Source organism: Bufo gargarizans, chromosome 3 (genome assembly GCF_014858855.1).
Source record: "Bufo gargarizans isolate SCDJY-AF-19 chromosome 3, ASM1485885v1, whole genome shotgun sequence".
NCBI classification, from domain to species: Eukaryota; Metazoa; Chordata; class Amphibia; order Anura; family Bufonidae; genus Bufo; species Bufo gargarizans.
In genome coordinates this window covers 469,361,702-469,377,876 of record NC_058082.1, presented here as the reverse complement: position 1 = coordinate 469,377,876, position 16,175 = coordinate 469,361,702, and the positions used below count along the sequence as shown (strand labels likewise).

At 44.9% G+C, this 16,175-nt stretch overlaps 1 protein-coding gene across 1 annotated transcript in view; it reads right to left on the bottom strand.

Annotated features, from left to right (window-relative positions):
* The window catches only part of LOC122932369 (stomatin-like), an 84,422-nt gene extending 68,346 nt beyond the window's left edge, over window positions 1-16,076 (bottom strand). The window contains exon 1 of the mRNA XM_044286739.1: window positions 15,948-16,076. Coding sequence (XP_044142674.1) covers window positions 15,948-15,976 — 29 coding nt within the window. The 5' untranslated portion in view covers window positions 15,977-16,076. The remainder of the gene's footprint in view (window positions 1-15,947) is intronic.
* Window positions 16,077-16,175: the final 99 nt, after the last annotated feature.

The window sequence follows — 16,175 nt, the reverse complement described above, 5'->3', positions numbered from 1 at the left end:
CTCTTCATAACATTCTGGAGTATATGCAAATTGCTATTATAAAAACTTAAGCAGCAACTTTTCCAATTTCCAATATTTATGTAATTCTCAAAACTTTTGGCCACGACTGTACTATGTTACTATGTGTAGATGTAGTTGGATAATACTTGAACACACACAGAAATACAATGTGATACATTTATGGCAGATCGTGTAAGTTTTTATATTATTATATTGTTTTACTATTATTGATACTGTCAATCCAATGATCTGCAAATCTCATAGACCCACATTATTCACATTAGATCATAGAACACAGATCACATGTTGAAAGTGAGACAAAAAATAAACTCATTTAGAACTTGATGGCAGCAGCGCATCTCCCAAAAATTGCCATATTAGCCATTGTGTAGCATGACTGTACATGAAGCGAGGAAGCCAATTGCTGAGTTTTGGGAGAATTTTGCCCCATTCTTTTCTGATGTAAGATTCTAGCTCCTCAACAGTCCTGGGACTTCTTTGCCAGATTTTACGTTTCATGATGCACCAAAAATTCTGTATTGGTGAAACCTGCAGGCATCCCAGTTCAGCACCTGGACTCTTCTTCTGCGAAACCATGCTGTGATGGATGCAGTATGTGGTTTAGCACTGTCTTCCTTAGGGTACTTTCACACTAGCGGCAGGACGGATCCGACAGGCTGTTCACCCTGTCGGATCCATCCTGCCGCTATTTCGCCATGCCGCTCCGTCCCCATTGACAGCGGAGCTACGGCGCAGCACGGCAGTGAGCGCTGAGAGGCCGCTGGACTAAAAAGTCGGACATGCAGTACTTTTAGTCCGGCGGACTCTCGGCGCGCACTGCCGTGCTGCACCGGAGCTCCGCCCCCCCGTTCACATTATAGTCAATGGGGACGAAGCGGCAGTCCGGCGGCATGGCGAAATAGCAGCAGGACGAATCCGACAGCTAGTGTGAAAGTCGGATCCGTCCTGCAGCTAGTGTGAAAGTAGCATTAAATATGCATGTCCTTCCCTGAAGGAGACATGGATGGCAGCATATGTTCTACCTCTATCTACTATTCAGCATTGATGGTGCCTTTCCAGATGTGTAAGGTTACTTTGTAGTCTGGTTTTGAGATCCAGCAGAGGATCTTAAAACCAGAGCAAAACACTTCTGTTCGATTTAATACATCAGAATGCATCAGTTCCATTTGGAATCTGTCACCTGGTTTAACCATATTAAGCTCTCACAATTGCCATGTGTAATAAGATACCTTTTCTTATATTCATGCTTTCATTTTGCTAAAAAAGCGATCTTTAGATTATGCAAATGAACCCTGAAGGTGCCCAGAGGGGCGTTATTCTTCACCCTCTGAACGCCCCCCTGCAGTGCCTAGACCACCTTTATTTTGAGCCCAAGCATGCCTCCTCGCTATGCAGTATCGTCCTACAGCCAAGTTTAACGGCGGCACCCCCTCTGGTACGTCAGCAAATTAATTTAAGCCACGCACCAGGAATATTCTATTCGTCCTGTATTTAGTATATTGGGCAGACTAGATGGGCCAAATGGTTCTTATCTGCTGACACATTCTATGTCCTGCTGAAATCTTGCGCAAGCGCAGTACCGTCTACTGCCTGTGCGATCTTACCACTTCTGAGGGCAACAGCCTCAAAAGTGTCACTGGGCATGTGCCGAGCCGAGCCCTCAGGAGCGGTAGGATCGCACAGGCGCAGGCAGTAGGCGGTACTGCGCCTGCGCGAGATTTCAGCAGGACGAATTGAACATTCCAGGTGCGTGGCTTAAATTAATTAGCTGACGTACCAGAGGGGGCGCCGCCGTTAAACTAGGCTGTGGGACAATACTGCATAACGAGGAGGCGTGCTTGGGCTCAAGATAAAGGTGGTCTAGTCACTGCAGGGGGGCGTTACTGGGCTCAGAGGGTGAAGAATAACGCCCCTGTGGGCACCGTCAGAGTTCATTAGCATAATACAAAGATCACTTTTTTAGCAAAATGAAAGCATGAATATAAGAAAGAAAACCACTGCAGGAGATAAGGTATTTTATTAAATATGGCAATGGTGAGAGCTTAATATGGTCAAACAAGGTGACAGATTCCCTTTAAATCGAAACTGAACAAACCGGATCCGTCACTAAAAGCAATATAAGTCAATGGGTGACAGATTTTTTTTTTTTAGGATCCGAAAAAAACTGATCTGGCACTGACTTACATTGTTTTAAGTGACGGATCTGGTCTGTTACGTTTTGCAGACCGGACACAAAACCGCAGATTGCAGCTGTTTTGTGTCCGGTCACAAAAAACGAAACAAACCGGAATGGAATGCATCCTGATCTGTTTTGTCCCAATTGACAATGCATGGGGCCAAAACTGAAGCGTTTTGCTCCGGTTTTGAGATCCTCTGCCGGATCTCAAAACCAGAATACAAAGCACAGATGTGAAAGTAGCCTAAGCATGCCACAGGCACTAATGCGACCTCATACCATCAGAGATGCAGACTTCTGAACTGTGCGCCGATAACAAGCTGGATGGTCCCTCTCCTCTTGAGTCCGCAGACAATGGTGTCCGTGGTTTCCAAAAAGAATCATTCAAAATCTGACCACAAAACAGAATCATTCTTGTTTTTAATGCAGTGTCATCTGAGGACCATTAAATCACGAGTATCCAATATTGACCGTTGGCCTTCGCAATTTTACGTTGAGGAACATTTTTTTCAATTCTTCCACAGTTTTTAGACACAGTTTTTCACAGAGGTAGACCTCTGCTTGTCTTTGCTTCTGAGAAACTCTTCCTCTCTAACATGCTCTTTTTATACACGGTCATGTGGCTTTTTTGCCCCTGTCCCAACTTTTTAAGTTGCATTGCTGCCAACAAGTTCTAAATGAGTTTTTTTCTGTGAAATGGTAAAATGTCTTACTTTCAACATTTGATGTGTTCTATGATCTGATCTACTGTGAATAAAATATGGGTCTGTGAGATTTGCAAATCATTGCCTTCTGTTTTTATTCACATTCAGCCATATTTTTCACTTTATAAGATGCATCTAGGTTTTAGAGGAGGAAAATATAGAAATATTTTTCACCAGACCCCCGATCTTCATCAGACCTCAGATCAGACCCCTAATCTTCATCAGACCTCAGATCAGACCCCTAATCTTCATCAGACCTCAGATCAGACCCCTAATCTTCATCAGACCTCAGATCAGACCCCTAATCTTCATCAGACCTCAGATCAGACCCCTAATCTTCATCAGACCTCAGATCAGACCCCAAATATTCATCAGACCTCAGATCAGACCCCTAATCTTCATGAGACCTCAGATCAGACCCCTAATCTTCATCAGACCTCAGATCAGACCTCTAATCTTCATCAGACCTCAGATCAGATCCCCCAATCAGGCCCCCAATCTTTATAAGACCTCAGATCAGACCCCCAATCTTTCAAATCTCAGATATGCCCCCCCAAGCTTTATCAGACCTCAGATCAGAACCCCCTAATCAGACCCCCAGTCTTTATTAGACTTCACATCAGACCCCCAATCTTCATCAGACCTCAGTAAAATAAATAAATTAACTTACCTCTCCTGCGCTGGACGGTGCGCTCTTTCTGCATTTAACCCTCGCCGGTCTTCTGCTGGCGCCACGTTGCACTGTTGTTGCACAGCACCTACATACACGATGTCCTGACTCTATACGCAGTCAGAACACAGCACAGCGAGCGCTCGGAAGAAGACCAGGGGGCAGTGAGTACAGCCAGTGCTAGCGACCGCTACAATCACTGCTCTCAGTGCCTCCTGCATATTAATGAGCGCTTCGATAATGAAAGCGCTCATTAGTATTTACTTTATAAGACGCACTGCCATTTCCCCCTTTTGAAAAAAGGTATTTACATTTTACACAGCGTCCCAACTTTTTTGGAATTGGGATTGTGTTCATTTATGGGGTGATAGATTTAAAAGGGATTTTTATTTTCTCTATCTGGGATCCACATGAGCAACTGGTGTCATATGTAATTGAATATATTTAATCTATCACGTATTGCCTTATAATTTTGGCTCTTGTTAAAATGGGAATCATTTGCTTATACGTTGTGAAATATAACTCATATATCACTGCTGTATTGCCTGAGATGTGAAATCCATCCATTGCTAGGATCAGGAATGAGCAGGCAGGGGCAGACTGGGAACTTAAAAAAGAACCCACAAAAATGTGTATTCTCTGACCTGTTAGAAAGGTACATGATGTAATCTGTAGTGAAGATAATATTCTCAGTGTCTGTATTTGTGAATTATCTCCTCCCTTCTGATCCTCAGCTGTATCATTTGACCAGCATCAGACTTTCCAAATAACACAGCATTTTATGTGTGGACAAGGAGTCAGTTTCTCTATGTATTCCTGTGGGAGCCTCAATATCAGTCTTAGGGATCTTTCACACTTGGATTGTCCGTATCCGGCGTGTACTCCATTTGCCGGAATTACACGCCGGAAAAACGCAAATGAACTGAAAGCATTTGAAGACTGATCCGTCTTCAAAATGCGCTCAGTGTTACTTTGGCAGCCAGGACGCTATTAAAGTCCTGGTTGCCATAGTAGTAGTGGGGAGCGGGGGAGCGGTATACTTACAGTCCGTGCGGCTCCCGGGGCGCTCCAGAATGACGTCAGAGCGCCCCATGCGCATGGATGATGTGCCATGCGATCACGTCATCCATGCGCCTGGTGCGCCCTGACGTCACTCTGGAGCGCCCCGGGAGCCGCACGGACGGTAAGTATACTGCTTCCCCGCTCCCCACTACACTTTACCATGGCTGCCAGGACTTTAGTGTCCCGGTAGCCATGGTAACCATTCAGAAAAAGCTAAACGTCGGATCCGGCAACGCGCCGAAACGACGTTTAGCTTAAGGCCGGATCCGGATTAATGCCTTTCAATGGGCATTAATTCCGGATCCGGCCTTGCGGCAAGTCTTCATGATTTTTGGCCGGAGCAAAAAGCGCTGCATGCTGCGGTATTTTCTCCGGCCAAAAAACGTTCCGGTCCTGAACTGAAGACATCCTGATGCATCCTGAACGGATTTCTCTCCATTCAGAATGCATTAGGATAAAACTGATCAGGATTCTTCCGGCATAGAGCCCCGACGACGGAACTCTATGCCGGAAGAAAAGAACGCAAGTGTGAAAGAGCCCTTATAGGAATGAATAGTGAAGTAACTGACTTCCTGTTCTGTGTCAGTTGGAGATCAGAGTGTTGGTCACATGACACAGCCAAGGATCAGAAGGGAGGTTATAACTCACAAATACAGTCACTGATGAGAAGATTACATTCACTACAGAATACACCATGTACCTTTCTAACAGGTCAGAGAATAAACATTACCGTGATCCAGAAAAAAAAAGAAAAAAGACCCCATTCTGTAGGCGGGTCGAAATTGACAGAAGTAGGCTAGGACAACAGAAGTAGACGGAGCTAGCATAGTGCAGCACAAAATACCGCCCCAGCAGAACCAAATACCACAGTGCAGAACAAAATACTGCTGCAGTATTCAACTGTATCACTGTCCTGGGGATGGTGATACAGTTGACCTCAGGAGGGCACCTGAGGTTGCTTGCCAAGTGCATAAGTACCTGATGCTCTCAGCATTAATTACTACTGAGAGCATGAAATCAGTATGTGTCCATCTGGCGGCGATGAGGAAGGCTTAGGTGTCCCTCTGGGCATCAGCCCCCTGAGAAATTTCCCTGTAGGGTCTATAGCCAGTCCACCCCTGTGAGTAAATAAAGAACTCCAGAAGGGTCATGGTGGATTGAACTAGATACATAATGATGGGGTTGCTTCTCCCTGTACAGTTGTATCTGCGGTAAACTATGCGAATAGTCACCTACCTGTCTAACAACACAAAAGCACAAAATGAAAAGCCAGGTCATGAAGCTTCAAGGTGAACCTTAAACTTCTTCATAATAATGAAAAAATAAAAAAATTTAAATCCTTCCACCTCTCAATACATGTTTTAGTAAATACTTGTATAGTCCATGAAATAGCAATTCTGTAAAAATCTTTGCCCCGTATTGGGTCGACAGAGCGACTTCAGCAACAACAAGTGGCGCACACCCTAGGATTGCTGTGTTGTCCTGCAGCTCCACAACTTACCAGTAATGGATGTGAATTGGGTCACAGCACGACCCAAACTGCACATCTGTGACCACGTCCATTACGTTGTGAGGCTGCAGCAATACACAGCAAGGTCGGGTTGCATGCGGCTTGTTGTAGCCATGTTCTCCCCGAAGACCAGTTAAGCAGGTTATCTTTTACCATGTATATACGGTTATGATATTTCCATATAACAACTTGTTGTATTTTTACTTGGTATGACTGAGGACAGGTTTTTACAAGTTTTTGCTGTTGTCTATAGAAGGGCAGGAATTGAAAAGAAAGTAAACATCTGTCAACTTAATACACAGTGCCGCATAATGAGCTAGCGTAAAAATGCTTGTCTGCTATACAGTAAAAATAGTATAATACTAGCGTGGGACACAGATGTGACAATGGCAACACCCAGACTCCAGAGAATCCACCCCCTCAGAGGCACTGTGCTTATAATAAGCCCATCTGCAATGCTAGGATACGTAGAAAAGATGAACTGCAAGCCTGGGTTCAGATATGAAGAAAAAAGATGGATGGATTAGATAGAATGAATAAATAAATAAAGAAATAAATAAATAGAATGAATAAATAAATAGATAGAGCAGCAGAGCTGGGGTCCTGGGTTTGAATCTGACCAAGGTCAACATCTGCATGGAGTTTGTATGTTCTCCACGTGTTTACGGGTTGTCCGGTTTCTTTCTACACTCCAAAGACATACTGATAGGGAACTTAGATTGTGAGCCCCACTGGGGACAGTTGGATGCTAATGTCTGTAAAGTGCTGTGGTATACAGTAGTGCTATATGAGTGCATAAAATAAATAAATAGATAGATGTTACGGATCAGCCAGTGTGAACCCACTGTGCCAGCTAACCGGTCTGGCATACGGCTAACCTTAAGGTCCCTTGCAGACGAGCGTGTCCGGATAGGGTCCGGATGCGTTGCGGCAAACCCGCGAGAGTAGGTACCCAATTGCAGTCAGTATTGACTGCGATTGCGTTCCGTTGTTCAGTTTTTATCGCGCGGGTGCAATGTGTTTTGCACGTGCGTGATAAAAAACTGAATGTGGTACCCAGACCCGAACTTCTTCATTGAAGTTCAGGTTAGGGTTTAAGGTTGTGTAGATTGTATTATAACATGGTTATAAGGGAGAATAATAGCATTCTGAATACAGAATGCATAGTACAATAGGGCTGGAGGGGTTAAAAAAAAGAAAGAATTTTTTTATTTAACTCATCTTAATCCACTTGTTCGCGCAGCCGGTATTTCTCTTCTGTCTTCTTCTTTGAGGAATAGGACCTTTGATGACGTCAATGCACTCATCACATGGTCCATCACATGATCTTTTTCCATGGTGATGGATCATGTGACGGACCTTGTGATAAGCGTAGTGACGTCACCACAGGTCCTTTTCCTGTGCACAGCAAAGATGAAGACAGAAGAGAAGCCGGGCTGCGCAAACAAGTGGATTAAGGTGAGTTCAATTATTTTTTAATTTTTTTTACCCCTCCAGCGCTATTGTACTATGCATTCTGTATTAGGAATGCTATTATTTTCCCTTATAACCGCGTTATAAGGGAAAATAATAATGATCGGGTCCCCATCCCGATCGTCTCCTAGCAACCTTGCGATTTTCACGCAGCCCCATTCACTTCTATGGGGCCTGAGTTGCGTGAAACATAGAACATGCTGCGATTTTCACGCAACGCACAAGCGATGAGTGAAAATCACCGCTCATGTGCACAGCCCCATAGAAATGAATGGGTCCGGATTCAGTGCAGGTGCAATGCGTTCACCTCACGCATTGCACCCGCGCAGAAAACTCGCCCGTGTGAAAGGGGCCTAAGGGTGTTATTCTGACGTTTACCAAGTATTCACCTTTTAACTCTATACTTGGATCTGGACTTTGATGCGAGTTAGCAACCAAACTGCTACCTCCTGGGATACTCCCGGTGTAGTTGGCAGCTGACCCACTGGGGTCAGGGACTCTGGTGGATATAGAAAATGCACCAAAAATGCAGGACAACCGCAAGTACAGTCAGAATCGGCACCAAGAGTTTAAAGCTGGTCTTAGAGATCCAGGCAGCACACAGTTAAAGGGCTTCTGTCACCCCACTAAACTCATATATTTTTTTTTTGTGTACTTATAATCCCTATCCTGCGATATTGCCATACATTATGTTATTAATAACTTTCGTTCAGTAGATTTAGCAAAAAACATACTTTTAAGATATGCTAATTACCTGTCTACCAGCAAGTAGGGCGTCTACTTGCTGGTAGCAGACGCAGAAAACTGCCCCCTCCTTCTGTTGATTGACAGGGCCAGCTGCGATCTCCTCCTCTGGCCGGCCCTGTCAGCATTTCAAAAATCGCATGCCTGTGTTGATTCGGCGCAGGCACTCTGAGATAAGGAGGCTCGCCTCCTCAGCACTCCCTCAGTGCGCCTGCGCCGATGACGTCTTCTAAAGGTGTTATCCAAAGTCTAAAACATGCCCCCCTGTGTCCCTCCTGGTGCCGGCACGGCCGCCGCTGAATCTCTCTTAGCGACACCGAAAAGACTTGCAGGAAGGGTAGTGGTGAGGCACACACAATGCAGACGGTCCGGGAACTTGACTGGAGCACAGACAGAGAAGAGAAACTGGGTTAACTTAAACACAAACTCAACTGAACTTGAAAGTGTAGGAGAACACAGGCAGGATGGAGACAGAAGTGGAGCATGGCAGGAAACAACGCAGGATAAACATTGCAATAGCAGTAGACTATCGAACATCTTTGCTGGTCACAAGGGAACCTAAAGTTCAGGCACCCGCTCCCTGGAGAGGGTGCCTTAAATACCCAGGGACCTTCAGCCATGGGCAGGGGAAGGATTTGGGAACGTCCATAGTGTGAGAGCATGTGCATCCTAATGGAGAATCATAGAACAACAGGGAAAGGACACCAGCGATCAGGACACCCAATAGAATAGTCAGTGGTGTGGCATGTGCGCCCTCAGGGGACACACAGGAGGGCAATGGGCACGCTAGTGGTAGCCCAGATTTTCTACTGTGTGTCTGCGCCAAAATATTTGTCTAAAAAGTGCCACAAATTGGTGCATCTAAGGTTTCTACACTTTTTTCCGACGCAATCGACAAAGGGCAGAGCTTAGCTAATAGGGATGGGGCTTTGCAGGAAGGGGGATGGGGTCTAAGATGCGCCATTTTGCAGCACAATTGCACCACAATTCTGGCACAAAAATATGTCTCAAAGTAAGCCCACCAACACTGTGGGGGTCATTTATCAAACTGGTGCAAAGGAGAACTGGCTTAGTTGCCCATAGCTACCAATTCTTCCTTTCCTTTTTCAAAGGAGCTGTCCAAAATGAAAGGTGGAATCTAATTGGTTGCTAGGGGCAACTAAGCCGGTTCAACTTTACACCGGTTTGATAAATGACCCCCTGAATGTCTACCCCTGCACCACATTTATCATTCAGCCTGAGCCACTGATAAATCTGGTGCAGGTCCAGATAGCCTGGGGGTCGCTTTGAGACTTTTGAAACGTCCTGTGACAAAATCTTTTTGTTTTTAGTGTCCTCACCACTTGGGGGTAGCGAGGGGGTGCTAGGGGCTGCATTTGATTGGATGTGAATTTGCCATAGATCTTACCCTTGCATTGCAGAGGGCGAAATCCGCACAAAGAACTGACATGCTGCGGATTTCAGAATCCACACGGAAAGTCAATTTCCACATGGAAAAAAAAAAGCAAAATGTAGATGAGATTCGTCTAATCTCATACACTTTGCTGGTAATGTATGACTCTGAGGTTTTTGGTTTTTCTGCACAAGAGTCTGTGTTGAAAAACTGCACGTACCGTAATCCACAACATGTGCAGGTGCCTCTTTCACACGAGCGTCATGGATTGGCTCTGGGAGCGTTCAGTGAAACTCGCACCATTTTGTAAGCAAGCTCAATCAGTTTTGTCTGCGATTGCGTTTAGTTGTTCAGTTTTTTCTGCGCGGGTGCAATGCGTTTTGATGCGTTTTTCACGAGTGTGATAAAAAACTGGAGGTTTACAAACATCTCCTAGCAACCATCAGTGAAAAACGCATCGCATCCGCACTTGCTTCCGGATGCCTTAGGGTATCTGCACACAGAGTAGATTTGTAAGCAGAAAAAAAAAAAAAACATGAAATACGCACAGAATCTGCATTAAAAAATTCTAATAAGGCCTCATGCACACGGCCATTGTTTTGGTCCGCACCCGAGCCGCAGTTTTTGCGGCTCGGGTGCGGACCCGTTCATTTCAATGGGGCTGCAAAAGATGCGGACAGCACTCCGTGTAATGTCTGCATCCGTTGCTCCGTTCCGTGGCCCAGAATTTTTTTTAACAAGTCCTATTCTTGTCCATTTTGCAGACAAGAATAAGCATTTCTACAATGGCCTGTTCCGTAAATTGCGGAAGGCACACGGGCGGCTTCCGTGTTTTGCGGATCCACAATTTGCGGACCGCAAAAAACGGAACGGTCATGTGCATGAGGCCTAAATCTGTACTATTTATCACAGATTTGGTGCTTTTTTGGTGTGGATTTTCAGTTTTAACTTTGTTTGAATACTGTACGGAGGGAGCGCTCCGTACAGTATTAGAATGATTTGGCTCAGATGCGCCGAAGTTATTATTTCGCAAAGTCTCGCGAGACTTCGGGTAATAACTTCAAAAATTAACTTCTACTGTTAAAAACCTTTTTCCGAACTCGAGTTCGGTTCTAAGTGGTACCTTAGAACCGAACCCGAGTTCATCTGGGCCAATACATTCTAAGGCTACTTTCACACTAGCGTTCGGGCGGATCCGTTCTGAACGGATCCGCTCATATTAATGCAGACGGAGGCTCCGTTCAGTACGGATCCGTCTGCATTAATAACTTTAAAAAAATTCGCAAGTGCGCAAGTGCGAAAGTAGCCTGCGCGGATCCGTTCAGACTTTCAATGTAAAGTCAATGGGGGACGGATCCGCTTGAAGATTGAGCCACATTGTGGCATCTTCAAACGGATCCGTCCCCATTGACTTACATTGAAAGTCTGGACGGATCCGCACGGATCCGCACGCCTCCGAACGGCCAGGCGGACACCCGAACGCTGCAAGCAGCGTTCAGCTGTCCGCCTGTCCGTGCGGAGGCGAGCGGAGCGGAGGCTGAACGCCGCCAGACTGATGCAGTCTGAGCGGATCCGCCTCCATTCAGACTGCATCAGGGCTGGACGGCTGCGTTCGGGTCCGCTCGTGAGCCCCTTCAAACGGAGCTCACGAACGGAAACCCGAACGCTAGTGTGAAAGTAGCCTTATACTGTACGGAGTGCTCGCTCCGTACAGTATTCAAACAGAGTTTTACGCAAATCGACTTCGGATGCTTCATCCGAAGTCGATTCGCTCATCCCTATTAACAACCCCACTGAAGTACATGGGGAAAACCATTATACAGCCAGGTCCATAAATATTGGGACAACGACACAATTCTAACATTTTTGGCTCTATACACCACCACAATGGATTTGAAATGAAACGAACAAGATGTGCTTTACCTGCAGACTGTCAGCTTTAATGTGAGGGTATTTACATCCAAATCAGCTGAACGGTGCAGGAATTACAACAGTTAGCATCTGTGCCTCCCACTTGTTATCTTGAATAATAATCATAAATCAAACTTTCACTTTTTAATACTTGGTTGCAAATCCTTTGCAGTCAATTACAGCCTGAAGTCTGGAACGCATAGACATCACCAGATGCTGGGTTTCATCCCTGGTGATGCTCTGCCAGGCCTCTACTGCAATTGTCTTCAGTTCCTGCTTGTTTTGGGGGCATTTTCCCTTCAGTTTTGTCTTCAGCAAGTGAAATGCAGCTCAATCGGATTCAGGTCAGGTGATTGACTTGGCCATTGCATAACATTCCACTTCTTTCCCTTAAAAAACTCTTTGGTTGCTTTTGCAGTATGCTTTGGGTCATTGTCCATCTGCACTGTGAAGCGCCGTCCAATGAGTTCTGAAGCATTTGGCTGAATATGAGCAGATAATATTGCCCGAAACACTTCAGAATTCATCCTGCTGCTTTTGTCAGCAGTCACATCATCAATAAATACAAGAGAACTAGTTCCATTGGCAGCCATACATGCCCACGCCATGGCACTACCACCACTATGCTTCACTGATGAGGTGGTATGCTTAGGATCATGAGCAGTTCCTTTCCTTCTCCATACTCTTCCCATCACTCTGGTACAAGTTGATCTTGGTCTCATCTGTCCATAGGATGTTGTTCCAGAACTGTGAAGGCTTTTTTTAGATGTCGTTTGGCAAACTCTAATCTGGCCTTCCCGTTTTTGAGGCTCACCAATGGTTTACATCTTGTGGTGAACCCTTTGTATTCACTCTGGTGAAGTCTTCTCTTGATTGTTGACTTTGACACACATACACCTACCTCCTAGAGAGTGTTCTTGATCTGGCCAACTGTTGTGAAGGGTGTTTTTTTCACCAGGGAAAGAATTCTTCGGTCATCCACCGCAGTTGTTTTCCATGGTCTTCCGGGTCTTTTGGTGGTGCTGAGCTCACCGGTGCGTTCCTTCTTTTTAAGAATGTTCCAAGCAGTTGTTTTGGCCACGCCTAATATTTTTTCTATCTCTCTGATGGGTTTGTTTTGTTTTTTCAGCCTAATGATGGCTTGCTTCACTGATAGTGACAGCTCTTTGGATCTCATCTTGAGAGTTGACAGCAACAGATTCCAAATGCAAACACTGGAAATTAACTCTGGACCTTTTATCTGCTCATTGTAATTGGGATAATGAGGGAATAACACACACCTGGCCATGGAACAGCTGAGAAGCCAATTGTCCCATTACTTTTGGTCTCTTAACAAGTGGGAGGCACATATGCAAACTGTTGTAATTCCTCCACCGTTCACCTGATTTGGATGTAAATACCCTCAAATTAAAGCTGACAGTCTGCAGTGAAAGCACATCTTGTTTGTTTCATTTCAAATCCATTGTGGTGGTGTATAGAGCCAAAAATTTTAGAATTATGTCGATGTCCCAATATTTATGGACCTGGCTGTATATAAGATGCTGAATCGCACAAACAACTGACATGCTGCTGGTTTTAAAATCCGCACAGCAGGTCAATTTCCATACATAAAATATATGCAACGTGTACAAGAGATTTATCAAATTTCATTCACGTTGCTGATACTGTATTAGAATGCAGGTTTTTTTGCATGAAAATCTGCACAGAAAAAACGCATGTTATCTGCATCGTAAGGCTAGCAGCACACATTTCTCTTCAGGAACCCTCCCGGATGTTCCAGGAGAGTTGGCAAGTAAGACTAAAGATATCTATAGAGTCCCATTCACTTAACAGATGCCAAAAGAGTGCCCCCTTACCATCTGTTGGTTGGAATACCTCCATATAACTTTTTATTAAAGGGAACCTGTCACCATAAAAAGGCAATGTAACTTACAGGCTGCAGGTTATAGAGCGGGAGGAGCTGAGCAGACTGATATATAGTTTTATGGGAAAATATTCTGTAAAACTTATAATTTATTCATTTAAATTCCTGCTCATTCTGAACTTTGAAGTCCAGGAGGCGGTCCTATCAGTGATTGACAGCTCTCTTTGTATACACAGTCATAGAGGGAAGTCCAGGAGGCGGTCCTATCAGTGATTGACAGCTCTCTCTGTATACACAGTCATAGAGGAAAGTCCAGGAGGCGGTCCTATCAGTGATTGACAGCTCTCTCTGTATACACAGTCATAGAGGGAAGTCCAGGAGGCGGTCCTATCAGTGATTGACAGCTCTCTCTGTATACACAGTCATAGAGGAAAGTCCAGGAGGCGGTCCTATCAGTGATTGACAGCTCTCTCTGTACACACAGTCATAGAGGGAAGGCCGTCAATTAGAGATGAGGGAATTTCATGTTATGAAATTAATTTACGCTGCGTTTGGTGGTAAAAGCAGAATTGCGTTATGGATTCCGTTACCACGGAACATAACGCAATTCTATGACGGAATGCATAACAGAATGCCTTTAGAGGCATTCCGTTATTCATTCCGTCATAATAGAAGTCTATGGGCTGCATAACGGATCCGTCCCGTTTCCATTATGCAGGATAGGACTCCCTTCCTCTAAAGGCATTCCGTTATAACGTGGTAACGGAATCCATAACGCAATTCTGCTTTTACCACCGAACGAAGTGTGAACGAATTTCAAAATATGAAATTCGCTCATCTCTAGTGTCAATTGCTGATAGGACCACCTCCTCCTTCAAAGTCCAGAAAGAGCACAGATATAAAAAACATTATTATAAGTTATGCTGAATATATTCCCATAAAACTATAGATCAATCTGCTCTGCTCCTCCTGCTCTATCACATGGCATCAGCCGCTCAGACACCATGTTCCACGTGACATCAGCAGCTCAGACACCATGTTTTACGTGATGACAATGGGAGCAGAGACAAACTCGGTCCACTACACAGCAGATGGAGCTGACTACTTCTGGCGTTGAAACCCCCTCCCCCCGCTGATCAGCTAGTAATGGCTGATCCTGAGGAGATAGGCCGTCACTTAATAAAAGTTGGACCACCCCTTTAACTTAGGAGCATAGTTGACAAGGGTTTTCTAAGCACAGAGTGTAGATCAGCAGGTGCCCACGTAGCAGAGTCCATAGATGTGCCAGGGTGCAGGCATGAACTGTGCTGCCCAAAGTATTTCCTGTACCTAAGAACCACACAACACACACCAGGGCTCGTGCACATTAGGCCAGAGACCAGCAACCTCCGGCACTCCAGCTGTTCTGAAACTACAACTCCCAGCATAGTTGCCAACTGTCCCGAATTTGGCAGGACCATCCCTGATTTTCACAGACAGTCCAGGCAAATTTGCTCTGTCCCGGGCCAAAATGGGTGGGTCTAACACAAACTCCGACCCATACGTAGGTGTCCCTAGGCGGGGCTGTGGCATTCCCAGGGATGGGGCTTATATGCCCCAATATTACCAACTGAAAGATTAGTACGTATGAGCATGGGAGATACAAGACCAGCTAAGCAAGTGTGCATGTTGGGAGTTGTAGTTTCACAGTAGCTGGAGTGCCTAAGGTTGCTGACCCCTGCATAAGACCTAATGCACACGGCCATATCCGTTTTGTGGTCCGCAAATAGCAGATCGGCAAAACACAGATCCCAGCCAAATGCATCATGCTATTTCCTTTTTAATGCCCTATTATTGTCGTTTCTTGCGGGGCTGTAGAACGTACATACGGATGCTGTGTGCTGTCCGCATCGCTTGCCGTCCCATTGAAATTAATGGGTCCGCATCCGATCCGCAAAAAAGGCCGAATTCACACAATACATTCATATTGCAGATTTTGCTCTGATTTTCAGGATTTGTCACTGCAGAAACAAAAATAAAAAAACGACTGTGCAGAAAAAAATGTGCTCTATATTCTAAATTTCATGAGTAAATTTTAAACCATTTTTTATAGGTATTATTACAAAACGTTCCTAAATGTTTTTCCACTCCTAACAAATACTGCACATAATGGTTAGGATAAACTGCACTACATAGTCATTTTGAGAAATTCCTCACACAGACAACATTATAAAACCCCAAAATACATCCTTCCTCATAAAAAAAGAAAAAGAAAATAGTGTATACGAAAACTGTTGCTGTTGCCCAAAACAACCAATCAGAATTCAGCTCTCGTGTCACCAATACCCATTGTAAAAAGTAAGCTGCAACCTGATTGGTCACTTCTGCGCGTATATTTTTTCCCCCCTACAATTCCTAAAGGAAAAATGGTGTCACTTACTGGCTAGCTTCCAGGATCCGCGCCTCCATTTCCGTAGAGACAAGTCATCCAAAGGGTTCTATAAAGTATCCCTAATCTCACCTATCCTTTCATCATGAAGTTATAAGAAAACGCTGCTTCACTTTACAATACTGCTGCTATCAGCTTCGGTCTTCTCCAAAATGGCTGCCGCCCCAGTAATACTATTTCAGGCGGTAGAGCGGTGACGTCACGGGCGCTCTAGTGACT